The sequence below is a fragment of the Triticum dicoccoides genome, chromosome 1B (genome assembly GCF_002162155.2).
Source record: "Triticum dicoccoides isolate Atlit2015 ecotype Zavitan chromosome 1B, WEW_v2.0, whole genome shotgun sequence".
Lineage (NCBI taxonomy): Eukaryota > Viridiplantae > Streptophyta > Magnoliopsida > Poales > Poaceae > Triticum > Triticum dicoccoides.
This window is the reverse complement of record NC_041381.1, coordinates 390,568,042-390,588,739: the sequence shown is the minus strand read 5'-3', so window position 1 is coordinate 390,588,739 and position 20,698 is coordinate 390,568,042. Positions and strand designations below refer to the sequence as shown.

General features: G+C 43.7%; 1 protein-coding gene and 1 non-coding gene across 2 annotated transcripts; both read right to left on the bottom strand.

The window, feature by feature from the left end:
* Positions 1 to 9,336: 9,336 nt before the first annotated feature.
* LOC119337151 (plant intracellular Ras-group-related LRR protein 5-like) lies at positions 9,337 to 13,312 on the bottom strand. Its single transcript, XM_037609265.1, has 3 exons — positions 12,734 to 13,312; positions 9,813 to 10,732; positions 9,337 to 9,725 (listed from the first exon to the last, which is right to left on the bottom strand). Exons 1-3 carry the CDS (start codon positions 13,275 to 13,277, stop codon positions 9,582 to 9,584), a joined length of 1,608 nt encoding a protein of 535 aa, XP_037465162.1. The 5' UTR covers positions 13,278 to 13,312; the 3' UTR covers positions 9,337 to 9,581.
* A 1,138-nt stretch (positions 13,313 to 14,450) lies between these two features.
* TRNAA-UGC lies at positions 14,451 to 14,523 on the bottom strand. Its single transcript has one exon. It is a non-coding gene; the product is annotated as a tRNA-Ala (tRNA).
* Positions 14,524 to 20,698: the final 6,175 nt, after the last annotated feature.

The following is a 20,698-nucleotide window of genomic DNA, read 5'->3' as shown; positions in this document are numbered from 1 at the left end:
CAGGCCAACCGCGACTAAAGGCCTTTGGGCACCTTTAGTCGCGGTTGGCCTGGCCAACCGCGACTAAAGCCCCTCACGTGCACCAGCTGGCCACCGAGCGCCCTGGCCCAAGCCTTTGGTCGCGGTTCGTCTGCCGAACCGCGACTAAAGACTTCATTAGTCGCGGTTCCTACAGTTTCACGACTAATGGGGCTGGACGGAAGCCTCTTTTTCTACCAATGCATGTTTATTATGATTCCAGAGGTACGTAGCAAATCAAATTTGAACATGTTTATTAAGATTCAGAGGCAACAAATCTGTTTTTTTTTGCGGGGTAACAAATCTGTTTGATATTTATCAAGTTCTAATCACCACTTCGCCATAGTAGGTCTTTAGTTCTTTCTCAGTTACCTTTTAAAACTTCCCCAATGATTAATGGTGATGATTTGCAGCAATCACTCTTCAGGTATAATTAAGTGTCCGGTGTGTGTTCTTAATCATAAATGTATCCGGCATAATTGAATGTGGCGATGAAGATCAAAGGCGCGTTGCTACTTTTCCATTTAAGAAGAATTTATTTTTGTAATATAACAATAACAATCCAACAGAAGAAATGTCGGTTCTTATCCTCTTCATTTTACTAACACAACTTGATTTGTATAAGAATGTTTAGCGCATTATTTTTTTTCTTGGCGTGCTTTTTTGCACAAAATATTTATTAACTGTTTCGATCACATCTTGAACGTACCTTTAAAAAAATTGTTCTGAAATTCCAAGCTTCTATTTTAACCAATACGGGTCATGCGCACAGCATGATTCCTTATCAATAGGTCACCAAGGCTTTATATTCTAACAACTCGGATAAAAACTTCAATGCAATCTATGGGTGTTATTTTACTTTGATTTGATTATACTGTGAAAAGTGTAATCAATAACCAATTTTACAATGGTCGCTCGGTCTGCTCTTGATACTTCCCGACACCATTGGTAAAATTATTTTAACACCCACATTTTCTTATTAGTAGATTTTGGGCTCTGGATAGGAAGCACTCATACATTTTTATTTTTGTATTTTATTAATTGTAGTTTCATTAAACTGAACAAAATGGGGTTTACCTTATAACTAGGACATTTACCCAACTCTGACTTCTACTCTTTTTGTTTATTGTAGATCATCATCCTTTTTCATATGGTGTTATACCATATACTACTTGGAGCATGGCATAGGGCTTGCTTGGATCATCATCATCCTTTCTCAGGACTCAGCCTTAAATCTGCCAGTTCAACTTCAATTAAGACCCAACTCTAATGATAGATTAGAGTATATTGGATTGGCTTGTAGATTTACCCGTTTGGGGTCACCAGCTGAGTTGAACTAATTATTGTGCCTCTCATTATTCATGTCTTTCTGTGATATGTCCTCTTGAATGAAGTATAAATTGATTAGCTATCACTTTCATCTATCATGGATGTACAAGTGCCATGTCTTCCAATATCTAGATTTAAAATTGATGATGAATCAACAATGCTTCTTCACCTAGAAAGATCAAATATGAACATGAATTTGGTTGAATATTTTCACTGTTTACTAACTACTTTTTGTTTGGTGCCCATCATTGTACTGTTTGTATGAATGCAGTATTTACCCCTGTGGATATTAGTCGATTTCATCTCATGAAAAAACACTTACAATTCCTTATGAAATCTTCCTTGAAATAGGTAAATTGCAAACTTTGATGATTCAATATACCAAAGTAAAAAAATTACAACAACTTATATGCACATGTTCCCGCTGCAACGCGCGGGGAATCATCTAGTATCTATTGATGGGCATCTCCATAGCCCGTTGATACGCCTAGTTGGTGTGAGACTATCTTCTCCCTTTTGTCTTCTCCACAACCACCATATTCTATTCCACCCATAGTGCTATGTCCATGGCTCACGCTCATGTATTGCGTGAAAGTTGAAAAAGTTGTAGAACATCAAAAGTATGAAACAATTGTTTGGCTTGTCATCGGGGTTGTGCATGATTTAAATATTTTGTGTGATGAAGATAGAGCATAGCCAGACTATAGGATAGATTTCTTTGGCCATGTTATTTTGAGAAGACATGATTGCTTTGTTAGTATGCTTGAAGTATTATTGTTTTCATGTCAATATTAAACTTTTGTTTTGAATCTTATGGATCTGAATATTCTTGCCACAATAAAGAGAGATTACATTGATAAATATGTTAGGTAGAATTCCACATCAAAAAATTTGTTTTTATCATTTACCTACTCGAGGACGAGCAGGAATTAAGCTTGGGGATGCTGATACGTCTCCAACATATCTATAATTTTTTATGTATTCATGCCATGTTTATAATATTTCTACATGATTTTGGTATGATTTGATTAGAACTAACCCGGACTGACGCTGTTTTCAGCAGAACTACCGCGGTGTTGTTTTTGTGCAGAAATAAAAGTTCTCGGAATGCGTTGAAAATCAACGGAGATTTTTTCTGGAAAATAAAAAAATACTGGAACGAAGAGTCCGCTGAGGGGAGTCCCGTGGGGCCCACTAGGGTGGAGGGCGCCCCCACGCCCCTGTGCCTCGTGGACTCTCCGTGGGTCCCCTTGACTTGTTCTGGACGCCAACCTCTCCTATAAATACAGAAACCTCCAGAAAATAACCTAGATCGGGAGTTCCGCTGTCGCAAGCCTCTGTAGTCACCAAAAACCAATTGGGACCCTATTCCGGCACCCTGTTGGAGGCGGGATCCATCACCGGTGGCCATCTTCATCATCCCGACACTCTCCATGATGAGGAGGGAGTAGTTTACCCTCGGGGCTGAGGATATGTACCAGTAGCTATGTGTTTGATCTCTCTCTCTCTCTCTCTCTCTCTCTCTCGTGTTCTTGATTTGGCACGATCTTGATGTATCGCGAGCTTTGCTATTATAATTGGACCTTATGATGTTTCTCCCCCTCTAATTTCTTGTAATGGATTGAGTTTTCCCTTTGAAGTTATCTTATCGGATTGAGTCTTTAAGGATTTGAGAACACTTGATGTATGTCTTGTGTGGGATACCCATGGTGACAATGGGGTATTCTATTGATCGACTTGATGTATGTTTTGGTGATCAACTTGTGGGTTCCGTGACCTTGGAAATCTATGCATAGGGGTTGACACACATTTTCGTCTTGACTCTTCGGTAGAAACTTTGGGGCACTTTTTGAAGTTCTTTGTGTTGGTTGAATAGATGAATCTGAGATTGTTTGATGCATATCGTATAATCAGACCCGCGGATACTTGAGGTGACATTGGAGTATCTAGGTGCTGTGTCTTAAGGTGTTATTTTACTACGAACTCTAGGATTGTTTGTGACACTTATAGGAATAGCCCAATGGATTGATCGGAAAGAATAACTTTGAGGTGGTTTCGTACCCTACAATAATCTCTTCGTTTATTCTCCACTATTAGTGACTTTGGCGTGACTCTTTGTTGCATGTTGAGGGATTGTTATTTCATCCAATTATGTTATTATTGTTGAGAGAACTTGCACTAGTGAAAGTATGAACCCTAGGCCTTGTTTCGAAGCATTGCAATACCGTTTATGCTAACTTTTATCGTTTGCTACCTTGTTTTTTTTTATATTTTCAAATTACAAAAACCTATATCTACCATCCATATTGCACTTGTATCACCATCTCTTCGCCGAACTAGTGCGCCTATACAATTTACCATTGTATTGGGTTGTTGGGGACACAAGAGACTCTTTGTTATTTGGTTGCAGGGTTGTTTGAGAGAGACCCTCTTCATGCTACGCCTCCCACGGATTGATAAACCTTAGATTATCCACTTGAGGGAAATTTGCTACTGTCCTACAAACCTCTGCACTTGGAGGCCGAACAACGTCTACAAGAAGAATGTTGCATAGTAGACATCAAAGATCTTTATCTGTCAAACCTTATGACGACATACGTAATTCCCTTTGTCTGTCGGTATGTTACTTGCCCGAGATTCGATCGTCGGTATCTTCATACCTAGTTCAATCTTGTTACCGACAACTCTCTTTACTCGTTCCATAATACATCATGCAACTAACTCCTCAGTCACTTTGCTTGCAAGGCTTCTTATGATGTGTATTACTGAGAGGGCCCAGAGATACATCTCCGATACTCAGAGTGACAAATCTTAATCTCGATATATGCCAACTCAACAAACACCTTCAGAGATACCTATAGAGCATCTTTATGATCATCCAGTTACGTTGTGACGTTTGATAGCACACAAGGTATTCCTTCGGTACTCGGGAGTTGCATAATCTCATAGTAGAAGGAATATGTATTTGTCATCAAGAAAGCAATAGCAATAAACTAAACGATCGATATGCTAAGCTAGCAGATGGATCTTGTCCATCACATCATTCTCCTAATGATGTGATACCATTATTAAATGACAACACATGTCTATGGTTAGGAAACCTTAACCATCTTTGATCAACGAGCTAGTCTAGTAGAGGCTTACTAGGGACATGGTATTTGTTTATGTATTCACACAAGTATTTAAGTTTTTGATCAATACAATTCTGGCATGAATAATAAACCTTTATCATGAATAAGGAAAATATAAAATAACAACTTTATTATTTCCTCTAGGGCATATTTCCTTCACGTAGACCACCTAGTGACGACTACAAGCACTAGAGCAAGCCAAAGGCGCGCCACCATCATTGCCCCTCCCTTATCGGAGCCAAGCAAACATTGTTGTAGTAGACAGCCGGGAAGTCGTCGTGCTAAGGCCCCATAGGACCAGTGCACCAGGACAGCAACCGTCGTCGATGAAGAGAAGCATAGATCGGAAGGATCCAACCTGCAGACAAACGGACTTAGACGAACGAAGACCGGATCCAAGCGGATTCATCGTAATCAAACGCCGACCGGATCCCATAAGATCCACCAGAGACACACCTCCACACGCCCTTCGAAGATGCTAGATGCATTGCCGGGACGGGGGCTAGGTGGGAAGACCTTATTCCATCTTCAGAAGCCGCCTCCTCCTCGTCTTCATGAGCATGGCACAAACCCTAAGAAAACTAAAATAACACCTAAAAACAACGCCCTCCCACAAGCAAGGGTCGGGATCCACCGTGCCTCCAAGATCCAAGGACCCTAGGAGATGAAGTGTACCGATGTCGACGCCGGTGAGAGGCAAGGAAACCCTAGCTAAAAGGTCGCAGGAGGCATGAGCGAAGGGGTGTTCTCCTTCTGCCAATAACTAGTTAAAGAGTGTTTAAAGAGTTATAGGATATGTGTTGTACTAGAGATCCTCTTGGGAAACTTACGACTGGATATTCACTTTGGCACATGGGAGCATATGTGATGCGGAGCATCCTTCCATCATCCCCATGGACTCTACACCAACGCATCAACCACCACGTGGACCTATGACAAGAGCTAGAGCACGCGCAATGGAAGCCAAGGTGAACTCCTTCCTATTTGACATGGATATGGATACGGGTGGAACTTGGTTGCTACCTCAACAAAATGCTCTATGTGTCGTTAGGTCCGAAGGCCTATGCCAGCATCTAAGGAGCACCTCAAGGAAGGAGAAGGAGTCCAAGAAGACGAACGCGAAGATCCCAGCGCAAACGGAGGTCAGCAGCTGGAAGAAGAAGATCTGCCCTAGCGACCCCGTGCCCACACGCTCTCCGGACCCCGTGCGCACGGGCTGTCCAGGAAGTCTTTGGATACCCCATGTGCACGGGCCCAGAAGACCCCATGTGCACGGGGCCCCTCGCTGTGATGTTGCTAGCCCGTGCGCACGGGCTTGTACCGTGCCCACAGGACCCCCGTGCGCACGGGCTCCACTTACCCCGTGTGCACGGGCTCTACGGGGTGGACGGCTGAGATCTCCTATTTGAGCCCCACTTCGTCCCTCACCTCCAGCCACCTATATAATCCATACCTAGGCCATTTGTTAGGGTTAGAAAAGACATCTATGAGATATTTGTGAGCTTTGCTCCTTCTACCACTCCATTGAAGATCAAGGCCTCTTAGGAGATGATCCACTTGTGGATTTCGAGACCTCCATCTTGGAGAAGACTACCATCATCAAGGCCTCATCTCTTAGGAGTGGGAAGAACTCTACCTAATGCTTGTTTTCTTTGATTGTGCTTGTAATCTTGTGGATCTCATGTACACTATTCTAGTAGATGTGTGATTTGGGTTTTGTTTGAGTGTTTCCTCCTTGTGTTCTTGTATGTTCATCACTTTCCCCACCTCCAAGTGTGAAAAGATCCCTTCTAGAGTTCCACCCTACAACAATATGCTCCTTCCATTGGAAAAATATTTCAATATCTCAAAAATTCCGAACAAAAATTTGGCATGTACATCTCGATATCCTATGTGCGCACGGCAAGTTTCGCGAAAACTGACATTTGTTGTGTCTTGTGTAAAAAAACAAAAAAAATGTCTTGTGAAATGCCCTTTTTAATACTGAATGTTGTCTTTTTCACGCGCGACACAAAAGTTGTCGGTTTTCCATGAAACGACTTTGTGATCACGTAGAATATCGAGATGAACACACGAAACATTTTGTCATAATTCTGTGACATTTCAAAATATGTTTAAACGCGTTTTGAAAAACAGAAGCATATGCTCCCGCGTGCCAAAACGCTTCTATCACGACTACTTACGTGCATTTGCAATAACCCAGAGGAAATGTCAAGGCAACAGTACCATGGAATAAGAGCATGGATACAGATGAAAACGCCTTGTCAAACATTTCAGTCCATTTACCATAGCCCACCGAGCATATACTCCCTCCGTTCCAAATTACTTGCCGTGGTTTTAGTTCATAATTTGAACTAAAACCACGACGAGTAATTTGGAACGGAGGGAGTAGCAGTTTATCACGAGACTGGTCCCAAGCCAGCATAGCAACTGTAACAGACACAGTTTGGTCAGCTGGCAAACCATTTTGGTGGCGGTTATGGCCTCCAGTAGTTCTCTACGGAACCTAATTTTGGTAAAGATTTTATCCGAATCGTAGTGGGATCCAAGTCGGTTCAGTGAGGGCAAGAGCAGAAGTCACCGAATGGTTTCAGTCCATCTTTTCCTGATAATTGTTTGTCCCAGCAAACAAAGTTGTGAGAGGAGGTGACGGACATGATTTTAACAGCTTACTGTCGTATTCAACAAAGCTTAGATTGCTTTCACCAAGGATTAGCACCGACTTCTTTTATTGCTGATGTGACACTATATCTGCCTCTCAACACAAAGTCTCTACGCCATGTTAAGATTATTCTCCGGATAAGTAATAGAGAGCTCAGCTAGAGCCATCAGTCTTGATTCTTGAATCCTCATGTCAATTATCCACCAACAACAAATAACACAAGGCAACATGGATGGGGATAGCGTAAACATATAAAAAGTCAAGCTACAATAATAATATCAGTGCGTTAGGTCACATGGTAGATAAGATAATATGGTAAATAATATCCAGCAAATTAGCCAGGGTATGTTATGGATCATAATCATTTGCATGAATATCATCATCGTCAACTCTCGCCTTAGAGAATACTCAAGGATCTACAGCTTATAAATGGGTTCTTCTTTTTCCCGTTCCTCCGACAGAGCCCGTTGAGAGTCAGCCGTAGCCACGGAAATCCCGCCCGATCCCTAATTTCCTTCGACGGCGTTGCCTGCCGGAGCAGAGGTGGGAGAGGTGCGTGGACTAGTCATGTACTCCCTCCGTATAAGAGTGTTTAGATCACTATTTTAGTGATCTAAACGCTCTCATATTAATTTACAGAGGGAGTACATACTACTAGGTTCTGGTCTAACTTTAGGTTGAGTGGCGAATGGCGTTATGTCGTGGCGGAGCGTGCCGCCGCCGTCTTCGAGCAACGGCTGGTGGCTCTCGGCGATGGTGGTCCTGCTTGTGCTGGTTGGTTGCCGGCCGCTGGCGGGTTTAGCGTCGCCGGTGACTCCAAGAATAAGCTCGTTTTTTTCGAGAATGACGGGGGGGCATTGTGCCCCACCGTTTTTTTCGAGAATAAGCTCGTTTGGTTCCCTGGATTTGAAGAGGGCCTCCATGTTCCATGCTTTCAAGGTCAACACGGTGGTGGAGGAGGAGCTATGGGGAGATGGAGATCCAGGTTGGGTTCGCGCTCATCATCGGTGGCTCCCACGAAGAGGCCTTGGCGCCTGCAGTTGCGGTCGATTGCCGGTTGTCTTCGTCTCGCCATCGAATCTTCTAGCCGAATGACGGCTTTACTTCTTCGTCACGGCCATGAAGTCTAATGGGAGGCAGTGCGGCTTCGGCATGAAGTCTATGGGGAGGTGCCATGGAGGTTTCACCACCCCAAGTGGTGTCGTCCCCGGTGACGACGAGGTTGCGTTCGTGCGGGAGCAGCTAGGGACCCGATTGCAATCTCCATCAGCTTACTGGGGTCCTCTTTGTAAAAAAACAAGGACTAGTTTGTTATTTTCTGGTTGTTAAGAGTCATGTTGTAAGATAATGTGTGTCACTGCTTTATGTTTAATATAAGCATCGGGGTCCCTCTGGACTAAAAAAGTGTGCGTTCGGTTTATACGGTTTTTCGGTTTGTACAGTATTAATACTCTGGTAATTAAGATATGAAATTAAAATACGATTCGATTTTGGTATATACCAAATTATTTCGGTATGGTTTTGGTATATATCATAATAACCAAAGTTGACGCGAATTTGAAAATGACATCAATAACAATTTACAAATCTATGACTTTGGTATATACCAAATTATTTTGGTATGGTTTTGGTATATATCATAATAACCAAAGTTGACGCGAATTTGAAAATGACATCAATAACAATTTACAAATCTATGACTCAAAACACATACTATTTAACACAAATACTATATAAGTATATACGCATGAATGGTTCCATCCTTTGATTGTTATGGACGTGTTTAGCATTTTTTAAAGAGAAAATGACTATGTTACAAGAAAAATGTGTCGAATTTGACTCGTGTACAAGAAAAATGATAACTTGTATGGTTGTTTGCCTCAAGAAATATAAATTTATTTTTACTTTGGTTTATTCGTTTAACCATTCAGTTTTTCGGTATAACCATAAAAACCAAAGTTCATACCATACCAAAACTAGAACCATAAAAACCGTAAAATTGGTTCGGTTCGGTTTATTTTCGGTATGATTTTTCAGTTCAGTTTCAAAATGCACAGAGTGAACTCTGGACCCTTCTTTTGTTCAAAAAAGAGAAACAGCTTAAAGATAACAGTTTGACGCGATCATGCAGTACTTATTTGTAAGACACTGAACATCTTAATATGGAAGGAAAAGAGTGCATCAGGACTACAGTAGTACTTAAGACAGATCGCATACAAATTTAGATAGACATGTTTAATGTAATTGAGGGTCATACGCTATCTCATAATACAGGTGGAGTTACACACAGAAGTGAATACGATGAACCTTTACAAGAAAACTACACATACACACACAAATCACAACATAGGAAGAATACAAACATGAAAGACAACCTTCCTTTCATTGCTGACCTGGGACATGAACAAAGCATGATGATACATACAGACGAAATGCTTCAGCTAAGCTGGAACCAATCCCAGTTCTTCATCTTTTTTGCAGCAACCAAACAGTGAGCGGAACCAGGCCCAGAAGCTTGTCCCGTCTGTTTTCTTCTGGCTTGCTCCTCTTGAAGCAACCATATCAGCCACATACTGGACCACCGCCTGACACGCAAAAGAAAACATCATTCAGTTATCTAAGGAGTAAAGTTATTACTATTAACTTATAGCAGAGCGACAATAAATACACACCTGAGCCCCTAACTTGATAACTTCTCTTGGTGGTACTTCTAGTGGAGTCTCGTCGGCGTGAAATACACGAAGCTTTGCAAGGAACTCGAATGAATCTGGCAGCATTCTTATCTGGTTGCTGCTGATGTCTAACTCCTCAAGCATCTCAAGATTTCCTATTGATCTTGGCAGTGCTCTTAAATCAGCAAAGTTCCTGCTGACATTTAACTTCACCAGGCTAGTGGCAAAGCAAATGCTCTCAGGGATTCCTTCAACTTCATTGAAACTGACATCCAGCTCTCTCAGTCTGGTAAGCGAACCAATTGTTGTAGGCAGACCTTTGATTCTGTTGTAGTGCAATGTGAGAATTTCTAGCTTTTCCAACTTCCCAATACCTTCTGGAAGGGCTTTTAACTGGTTGAAGTCCAATCTAAGTTCCACAAGAGATATGCAAGACCCTATAGTATAGGGTAGCTCCTCAAGCTCATTCGTCTCAGCTATTAATCTTCTCAAGTTCATTAATTTTCCTATACAGTCTGGCAGTATCTTGAACTGATTCGAGCTCAGGTCAAGGTTTGCTAGGCTTGTGAGATTTCCAAATGATACCGGAAGAGACTTCAGCTGGTTTGCATGCAAATCAAGATCAATTAAGCTAGATAGCTCCCCAAATGTATCAGGCAGATTGATCAACTGGTTTGAATGGATGTCAAGCTTTGTCAAATATCTAAGGCTACCAACTGTTGATGGGAGTGCCATGATCCTGTTCTCAGATATATCAAGCTCAGTAACATCTTGCAACTTCCCAAGTGAGACAGGGAGCCACTCGATTTGGTCTACCAGCTTCCCTCGGAGATTGAGCTCCGTAGTCCCTCTCTTTGCTGATGACTCTATGAGGCTTGCCACTTGGATAAGGCTCAATTTCTGGTCCACCATGTCACTGCCTGCAGGATGTTCACAAGCATGAGTTACAATAAGACCGAGAGCTCAAAACGTTAATCATATTTATGTCATTGTTACAAACTGATCTTTACTTGCCTAAGAATGGCTTAGACCTGTACTTTTTTCATAAAGGAGGAGTGACCCCCGGCCTTTGCATTGGTTTAGGCCTATACTACGAAGCACCTTAAAAAAAATTAATACTCCCTCTGTAAACTAATATAAGAGTGTTTAGATAACTAAAATAGTAATCTAAACGCTCTTATATTAGTTTACGGAGGGAGTACAATGCAGTGGGGAAATTGACTATCTATGACTTACAAACATAAATCTAAGCTCTAGCAAAATACCAACTGAAGAATTTCAACACCGATACCACCAGAACTTCTCTCCGTTAGATTGTTTGGCAATCAATACGAATAATGTTGATATCATCTTCTTCGAGAATGAATAGGGGGTATCTCTCAACCTACGCACACTAGCAAGTGGCCTTCTTTTTCTCTTTTCCTTTTTGAGAGAAGTGATTGGCCTTCTAATTAATCAACTCAACTTACTCTGCAGCCACATCCGCCTCCTCCTGTTCCCGTGGCTTTACTGCTATGGACAACGGTAGGCGTAGGGTGAGAGAGGTAAGGGACTTGGTTTGGTTGGGCACAGCATTTGACGGCACGGCAAATACATTAAATGCATAAGACTTTGGTGGTAATTGTAGTGCACCGAATTTTTTTAATGGTATTTCTGCTTAAGTGGTGTTATCAAGATGGGTATCCAATCCAGTCAACTGGTTTTTGCCATGCTCATATCACAATGAAATAGTTATATGCCTACCTATAATCCTATATCACTTAAAAGTTAAAAACAAAGTGGGTCCAGCTATCACCATTGGTGTGGACCCACGATCACCACACACACACACAAGAAACATGATTGACAGAGAGATGATCGTCAGTTCCCCACTGAATGTGACTAGCAAAACAATTAGTTACAGGGAGCATCTGGATCTGTCCCAACAGTTATTTTATCCACAGTAAATATCAATAGTAAATAATCTGCTAAACGTCTCTAACATTCCTTCTTCATTTTACAGTACGATTACACTGTAGCACCGTGCCCCCAATCCTATATTGCTGCAGACACACTATCAAGGAGGAAATGGTGTACTGTTTCGTAGAGGCAAGAGAAATACTTATGTTGGGTTAAAGGATTGGTTATGTAACTTTCTCTAATTTTCTTTGTGTACATCTCCTTTCTTTTAAAGTTTTAATAAAACTGCAGTAGGTCAATAACCTACTGTGTTCCTTCAGAAAATTAGTTAGGCAAAAGAGTTGACTCATAGAACTTGCATGTGACGCCGAAGGAATCTATTGTAGGTGTAAAAAAACAGCTCAGAAGTCAAATGCTAATGTTAGCTAAGCTTCTGCATTCAAGATATATAGGATCCTAAATGCAAATTCCAACAAAAACGGGGAGTGAAGTTCCTTTGGAGTATTGTAATTATCATAACAAGAAAAATATGGATATTTTTGGGGATCGCTTTCATCCTCTAAAAAAATGTATGGGATATGAAACCCGTGAAGAATTCAACTCCAAACAAACAATAGCAAATAGCTAAAAATTGAAGAATCACCAACACACAGAAACATCGCAACTCGCATGGCCCATCCCCCATAGTTCCAGATACTAATAAAGTAATAATAGCAGAAAACTACTGAAAAGGAATGCGAAGATAAATTGTGCCTTACTATATACATTAATCATACTAATAGTACTAGTTTCTATAGTCAACTTTCCATAAAAAAGAGAGCAGTGCAGCGTAATGGAACTACCTGAACTACCACTACTACAGGAGTATAAACCAAGATTTCATTATTCCAACAATTAATATGAACACGGAACAAAATCCACAGCTCCATAGAAACAACACCGGTCCAGCAATAATAAGTACAATCGTGATCCTAACAGAACCATGGCGAAGCCGAAGCATGAAAGTAACGGGAAAAAATCACCTGTAGAACCATTGCGAAGCAGGGACGAGACGGCCTTGGTGTCCAAGCCGAAGCCGACACCCCTGTTTCCGCGCTCTATCTCCCCGACCGCGGCCGCCGCCGCCGCGACGTCGCTACGCCTAGCATCCATCTCCTCCACTACCTCCTCCGTCTCCACACCACCGCCGCCGGCGCTGCTACCTTCGCCAGAAGGGGACACGACCCGCGACGCCCTCTGGATGAGGCCGTCGAGCACCTTGAACCGCCTCTCGAGCTCGACGACGTGCGCGGCCTCCTTCCGCTGCTGCAGCGCGCGCAGCCGCACCGCGGCGCGCCTGGCCTCGCGCAGCACGGCGAGGAGCTCCCCGGACACCCCCTCCGCCTCCCGCAGCCGCGCCGCCTCCTCCCGCGCGACCTCCGCCAGGCGCGCCTCCTCCTCCGCGTCGGCCGAGGCCAGCACCGCCGCCGCCGCCTCCACCTCCTCCACCGCCGGCCGCGGCGGCAGCTCCCGGTACACCCTCGTGAGCTCCTCCACCACATCCGCCGTCGCCGCCGCCGCCGCCATCTCCGCAAGCCAGACAGAGAAGCAGTAGAGAGAGGGGAGCGGGCCGAGAATAACTGCGGGTGTGGTGCGCGTTTGTATATAGCAGCGGAAATACGGGGAGGGCCGCCAAGAAAAGTCTCCTCATGTAGAGGGCTGAACTGGTAGCTCAAAAGGAGTGAGGGGGGTTTCAGCAAAATGCGTAGGCGGCCCAGTGGGCCAGGTGGGCCCGGCGATTAGCTGTCAGCACATCGGGATGTGTCCCGTAGGATCTGGAACATGGCGTTTCCAATCGCACCACACTGTGGCCCCTCCTGTGTCCCAGCTGCCACTGTGGAAAACTCCACACACCGCTCACGCCACATTATTACATAGAGTAGCAGTAAAAAAAAACATGTTGCTGCTGCAAATAATGCATATTTTATAGCAACTGATCATGAGTTTGACTGAGTACATTGCAGCCCCGGCACCACCACCATTGAGCCGCATCGTCTCTTCATCTAGTTAATCTGGGGCTTGCACAGTACCACCAATAAAAAATGATCTAGGAAGCTTCTTTACGACATCAGCTGCCCCCTTGTTAACTCTCCAAGTGGAGCAGCAGACCATCAGGCCAGTTAATGACATGCAGGGGGCTAATTAATCAAGAGCACCGCAGATCACTGCAAGCCAAGAACAGACAGGCGCACGTGAGGAGGCGTTAACAGCCGCTTGTTATCGCCTCGTTGTGGCACAGGCTGGGATGACACGGAGACAGATCAGACATGGGCGCAATCAGGCGTCCTCGGTGTGATCGACCCACTGGATAATTGGACAGGACGAAACGACAGCGGCTTTGGGGAGACCCCGTCCGTCTTCGTGCGTATCATCGGGATGGTAAAACGAGGGTCTTGGACGGGAGCCAGGCCACGGAATCGAGATCAAATCGGTCCATGGACTTGACGCTTTCCTAGGAGGAGACTGCAGGACAGACGGATCAACATCGGCCTTCCGCGGTTGGGTTGGGTTGGCATTGTGCAGGCGGCATCTGGGCGGCGGCTTGCTGAGCCTTGGAAAAATAGCCGGAGTGGAGCGCGACGCAATCTGCTCCGACCATTGGTGGTACTACTTGTAAGATCGCGCGTTTACTTGCGCGTTTGGTTCACTTGGGTAAGAAACGTGGAGGAAGGACAAATGAGCAGGAAAAAAACGTGAAAATGGAGATGCGGGGGATCGAACCCCGTGCCTCTCGCATGCAAAGCGAGCGCTCTACCATTTGAGCTACATCCCCTTGGTTTAATTTTCATTTGATTTTCTTTAAGACTATTATTACCTGGTTCTCATGACTATTTTCAGTTCTTTTTTTTCGATACCTACGACTATTTTCAGTTCGTTGCTGAGAAAACTACTATATGTACGAACCGCTGACCAAATGTGTCGAAACAGCAGGCGAACGCCCACTGTATTTATCAACGTGCGGTACGGACTAAAATAGTGATGCGATGTTGTGTTATAGTCAAACTAACACAGCGACGTAATATGTATACTGTATACTCAATTATCCCCTCAGGCTGCACTAATGGGGAGAACATATCCGTGCGCTCAAAAAACGTAGCGCACGCCACAGCAAGGAAAAAACAATCAATTCAGACCTAAGCTACGAGCGGGACTGCGGGAGTAGTATACACGTATCTTGGGCGATCGATCGTGTTCTCACCCAAAGTACGAGTATACTGAAGGAAAGGATGCTCCTACCTACTCGACCCATAAAAGTCCACTGCTGCCCTGGTCGTCATGGAAGGCGCCAATCGGAAAAGCAAAATCAACGTTGCAATCAGGTAAGCTCGACGTGACACGCGATGCCTCTTGGCGTACGATCGAGATGATTGGGAACTCGGGTTTTGGAGCGTTTCGGCGCTTTTCCGGCCGCCCACGAAACCCCAATTAATGGTTAATCCATCGTGTCTGCGGGGAGAGTAGCGCGGTGCGATGCAGCTTACGCTTGAGGTTGGTTGGCAGACACATGTAACGGAACGGAGGAAGAAGTCTCCTGTTTTTGTTAAAAGTTCCCGTTGCTTTCGAGCTAGGCGAGACTCTACTGTGAGCCCCTCATTTTTTTGAAACAGACTGTGAGCCCCTCATTGACGATGCACAAGGATGCGTTCGGTTGTCTGCGTCCAGTTTGAAGGAGATATCTAGTGCTCCAGTACATGGAGTGATACGCTGCTCCTAGATCACGTGCTGCGTTAGATCTAAGGTGAAGGGACATGATGAAGTCTGCTGGAAGACGTGAGTTCCAGCTACATGAATAATTGTGTGAAGGTTTCTTTTGTTCAGCTAGAATTCAAGGAAGAGAATAAGACGTACAAATATATTGGATGGTTCAGTTTTTCCTGAGCAAAACTTTATTGTATTTCCGACCGTCTACTACAACAAATAATGCACGACTCCGAGGGAAGGGTGGTGACGGCGGCACGCCTTTGGCTCGCTCCAGTACTTGTAGTCATCGCTAGGTGGTCTACAGATTTGGATGTAAGTATTATTGTTTTTTATGTTCGTTGTGTTGGGTTTCGTAGTAATTTCAAAAAATTTCCTACGCGCACACAGGATCATGTGATGCATAGCAACGAGAGGAGAGTGTTGTCTACGTACCCAACGCAGACCGACTGCGGAAGCGATGACACGACGTAGAGGAAGTAGTCGTACGTCTTCACGATCCAACCGATCAAGCACCGAAACTACGGCACCTCCGAGTTCGAGCACACGTTCAGCTCGATGGCGATCCCCGGACTCCGATCCAGCAAAGTGTCGGGGAAGAGTTTCGTCAGCACGACGGCGTGGTGACGATCTTGATGAACTACAGCAGCAGGGCTTCGCCTAAACTCCGCTACAGTATTATCGAGGAATATGGTGGCAGGGGGCACCGCACACGGCTAAGGAATCGATCACGTGGATCAACTTGTGTCAACTTGTGTGTTTAGAGGTGCCCCTGCCTCCGTATATAAAGGAGGAGAGGAGGGGAGGCTGGCCGGCCAAGGGGGGGAGGCGCAGGAGAGTCCTACTCCCACTGGGAGTAGGATTCCCCCTCCAATCCTAGTCCAACTAGGATTCCTCGGAGGGGAAAAGAGGAGGAGGGGGCCGTCCACCTCTCCTAGTCCTAATAGGACTAGGGGAAGGGGGGGGGGCGCGCAGCCCATCTAGGGCAGCCCCTTCTCTTTTCCACTAAGGCCCACTATGGCCCAAATAGCTCCCGGGGGGTTCCGGTAACCCTCCCGGTATTCCGGTAAAATCCCGATTTCACCCGGAACACTTCCGATATCCAAATATAGGCTTCCAATATATCAATCTTTACGTCTCGACCATTTCGAGACTCCTCGTCATGTCCGTGATCACATCCGGGACTCCGAACAACCTTCGGTACATCAAAATGCATAAACTCATAATATAACTGTCATCGTAACCTTAAGCGTGCGGACCCTACGGGTTCGAGAACAATGTAGACATGACCGAGACACGTCTCTGGTCAATAACCAATAGCGGGACCTGGATGCCCATATTGGCTCCTACATATTCTACGAAGATCTTTATCGGTCAGACCGCATAACAACATACATTGTTCCCTTTGTCATCGGTATGTTACTTGCCCGAGATTCGATCGTCGGTATCCAATACCTAGTTCAATCTCGTTACCGACAAGTCTCTTTACTCGTTCCGTAATACATCATCTCACAACTAACATATTAGTTGTAATGCTTGCAAGGCTTATGTGATGTGTATTACCGAGAGGGCCCAGAGATACCTCTCCGACAATCGGAGTGACAAATCCTAATCTCGAAATACGCCAACCCAACATCGACCATTGGAGACACCTGTAGTACTCCTTTATAATCACCCAGTTACGTTGTGACGTTTGGTAGTACCCAAAGTGTTCCTCCGGTAAACGGGAGTTGCATAATCTCATAGTCATAGGAACATGTATAAGTCATGAAGAAAGCAATAGCAACATACTAAACGATCGTGTGCTAAGCTAATGGAATGGGTCATGTCAATCAGATCATTCTACTAATGATGTGACCTCGTTAATCAAATAACAACTCATTGTTCATGGTTAGGAAACATAACCATCTTTGATTAACGAGCTAGTCAAGTAGAGGCATACTAGTGACACTATGTTTGTCTATGTATTCACACATGTATTATGTTTCCGGTAAATACAATTCTAGAATGAATAATAAACATTTATCATGATTATAAGGAAATAAATAATAACTTTATTATTGCCTCTAGGGCATATTTCCTTCAGTCTCCCACTTGCACTAGAGTCAATAATCTAGATTACACTGTAATGAATCTAACACCCATGGAGCTTTGGTGCTGATCATGTTTTGCTCGTGGAAGAGGCTTAGTCAACGGGTCTGCAACATTCAGATCCGTATGTATCTTGCAAATCTCTATGTCTCCCACCTGGACTAGATCCCGGATGGAGTTGAAGCGTCTCTTGATGTGTTTGGTCCTTTTGTGAAATCTGGATTCCTTTGCCAAGGCAATTGCACCAGTATTGTCACAAAAGATTTTCATTGGACCCGATGCACTAGGTATGACACCTAGATCGGATATGAACTCCTTCATCCAGACTCCTTCATTTGCTGCTTCCGAAGCAGCTATGTATTCCGCTTCACATGTAGATCCCGCTACGACGCTTTGTTTAGAACTACACCAACTGACAGCTCCACCGTTTAATGTAAACACGTATCCGGTTTGCGATTTAGAATCGTCCGGATCAGTGTCAAAGCTTGCATCAACGTAACCTTTTACGATGAGCTCTTTGTCACTTCCATATACGAGAAACATATCCTTAGTCCTTTTCAGGTATTTCAGGATGTTCTTGACCGCTGTCCAGTGATCCATTCCTGGATTACTTTGGTACCTCCCTGCTAAACTTATAGCAAGGCACACATCAGGTCTGGTACACAGCATTGCATACATGATAGAGCCTATGGCTGATGCATAAGGAACATCTTTCATATTCTCTCTATCTTCTGCAGTGGTCGGGCATTGAGTCTTACTCAATTTCACACCTTGTAACACAGGCAAGAACCCTTTCTTCGCTTGATCCATTTTGAACTTTTTCAAAATTTTGTCAAGGTATGTGCTTTGTGAAAGTCCAATTAAGCGTCTTGATCTATCTCTATAGATCTTAATGCCTAATATGTAAGCAGCTTCACTGAGGTCTTTCATTGAAAAACTTTTATTCAAGTATCCCTTTATGCTATCCAGAAATTCTATATCATTTCCAATCAGTAATATGTCATCCACATATAATATCAGAAATGCTACAGAGCTCCCACTCACTTTCTTGTAAATACAGGCTTCTCTGAAAGTCTGTATAAAACCAAATGCTTTGATCACACTATCAAAACGTTTATTCCAACTCCAAGAGGCTTGCACCAGTCCATAAATGGATCGCTGGAGCTTGCACACTTTGTTAGCTCCCTTTGGATCGACAAAACCTTCTGGTTGCATCATATACAACTCTTCTTCCAGAAATCCATTCAGGAATGCAGTTTTGACATCCATTTGCCAAATTTCATAATCATAAAATGCGGCAATTGCTAACATGATTCGGACGGACTTAAGCATCGCTACGGGTGAGAAGGTCTCATCGTAGTCAATTCCTTGAACTTGCCGAAAACCTTTTGCGACAAGTCGAGCTTTGTAGACAGTAACATTACCATCAGCGTCAGTCTTCTTCTTAAAAATCCATTTATTCTCAATTTCTTGCCGATCATCGGGCAAGTCAACCAAAGTCCATACTTTGTTCTCATACATGGATCCCATCTCAGATTTCATGGCTTCAAGCCACTTTACGGAATCTGGGCTCACCATCGCTTCTTCATAGTTCGTAGGTTCATCATGATCTAGTAGCATGACCTCCAGAACAGGATTACCGTACCACTCTGGTGCGGATCTTACTCTGGTTGATCTACGCGGTTCAGTAGTATCTTGATCTGAAGTTTCATGATCATTATCATTGGCTTCCTCACTAACTGGTGTAGGTGTCACTGAAACAGTTTTCTGTGATGAACTACTTTCCAGTAAGGGAGCAGGTACAGTTACCTCGTCAAGTTCTACTTTCCTCCCACTCACTTCTTTCGAGAGAAACTCCTTCTCTAGAAATGATCCATTCTTAGCAACGAATGTTTTGCCTTCGGATCTGTGATAGAAGGTGTACCCAACAGTTTCCTTTGGGTATCCTATGAAGACACATTTCTCCGATTTGGGTTCGAGCTTATCAGGTTGAAGCTTTTTCACATAAGCATCGCAGCCCCAAACTTTAAGAAACGACAACTTTGGTTTCTTGCCAAACCACAGTTCATAAGGCGTCGTCTCAACGGATTTTGATGGTGCCCTATTTAACGTGAATGCGGCCGTCTCTAAAGCATATCCCCAAAATGATAGCGGTAAATCAGTAAGAGACATCATAGATCGCACCATATCTAGTAAAGTACGATTACGACGTTCGGACACACCATTACACTGTGGTGTTCCGGGTGGCGTGAGTTGCGAAACTATTCCACAGTTTTTCAAATGTACACCAAACTCGTAACTCAAATATTCTCCTCCACGATCAGATCGTAGGAACTTTATTTTCTTGTTACGATGATTTTCAACTTCACTCTGAAATTCTTTGAACTTTTCAAATGTTTCAGACTTATGTTTCATTAAGTAAATATACCCATATCTGCTTAAATCATCTGTGAAGGTGAGAAAATAACGATATCCGCCACGAGCCTCAATATTCATCGGGCCACATACATCGGTATGTATGATTTCCAACAAATCTGCTGCTCTCTCCATAGTACCGGAGAACGGTGTTTTAGTCATCTTGCCCATGAGGCACGGTTCGCAAGTACCAAGTGATTCATAATCAAGTGGTTCCAAAAGTCCATCGGTATGGAGTTTCTTCATGTGTTTTATACCGATATGACCTAAACGATAGTGCCACAAATAAGTTGCACTTTCATTATCAACTCTGCATCTTTTGGCTTCAACATTATGAATATGTGTATTACTACTATCGAGATTCAATAAAAATAGACCACTCTTCAAGGGTGCATGACCATAAAAGATATTACTCATATAAATAGAACAACCATTATTCTCTGATTTAAATGAATAACCGTCTCACATTAAACAAGATCCAGATATAATGTTCATGCTCAACGCTGGCACCAAATAACAATTACTTAGGTCTAATATTAATCCCGAAGGTAGATGTAGAGGTAGCGTGCCGACTGCGATCACATCGACTTTGGAACCGTTTCCCACGCGCATCGTCACCTCGTCCTTTGCCAGTGCCCGCTTATTCTGTAGTCCCTGTTTCGAGTTGCAAATATTAGCAATAGAACCAGTATCAAATACCCAGGTGCTACTGCGAGCTCTAGTAAGGTACACATCAATAACAT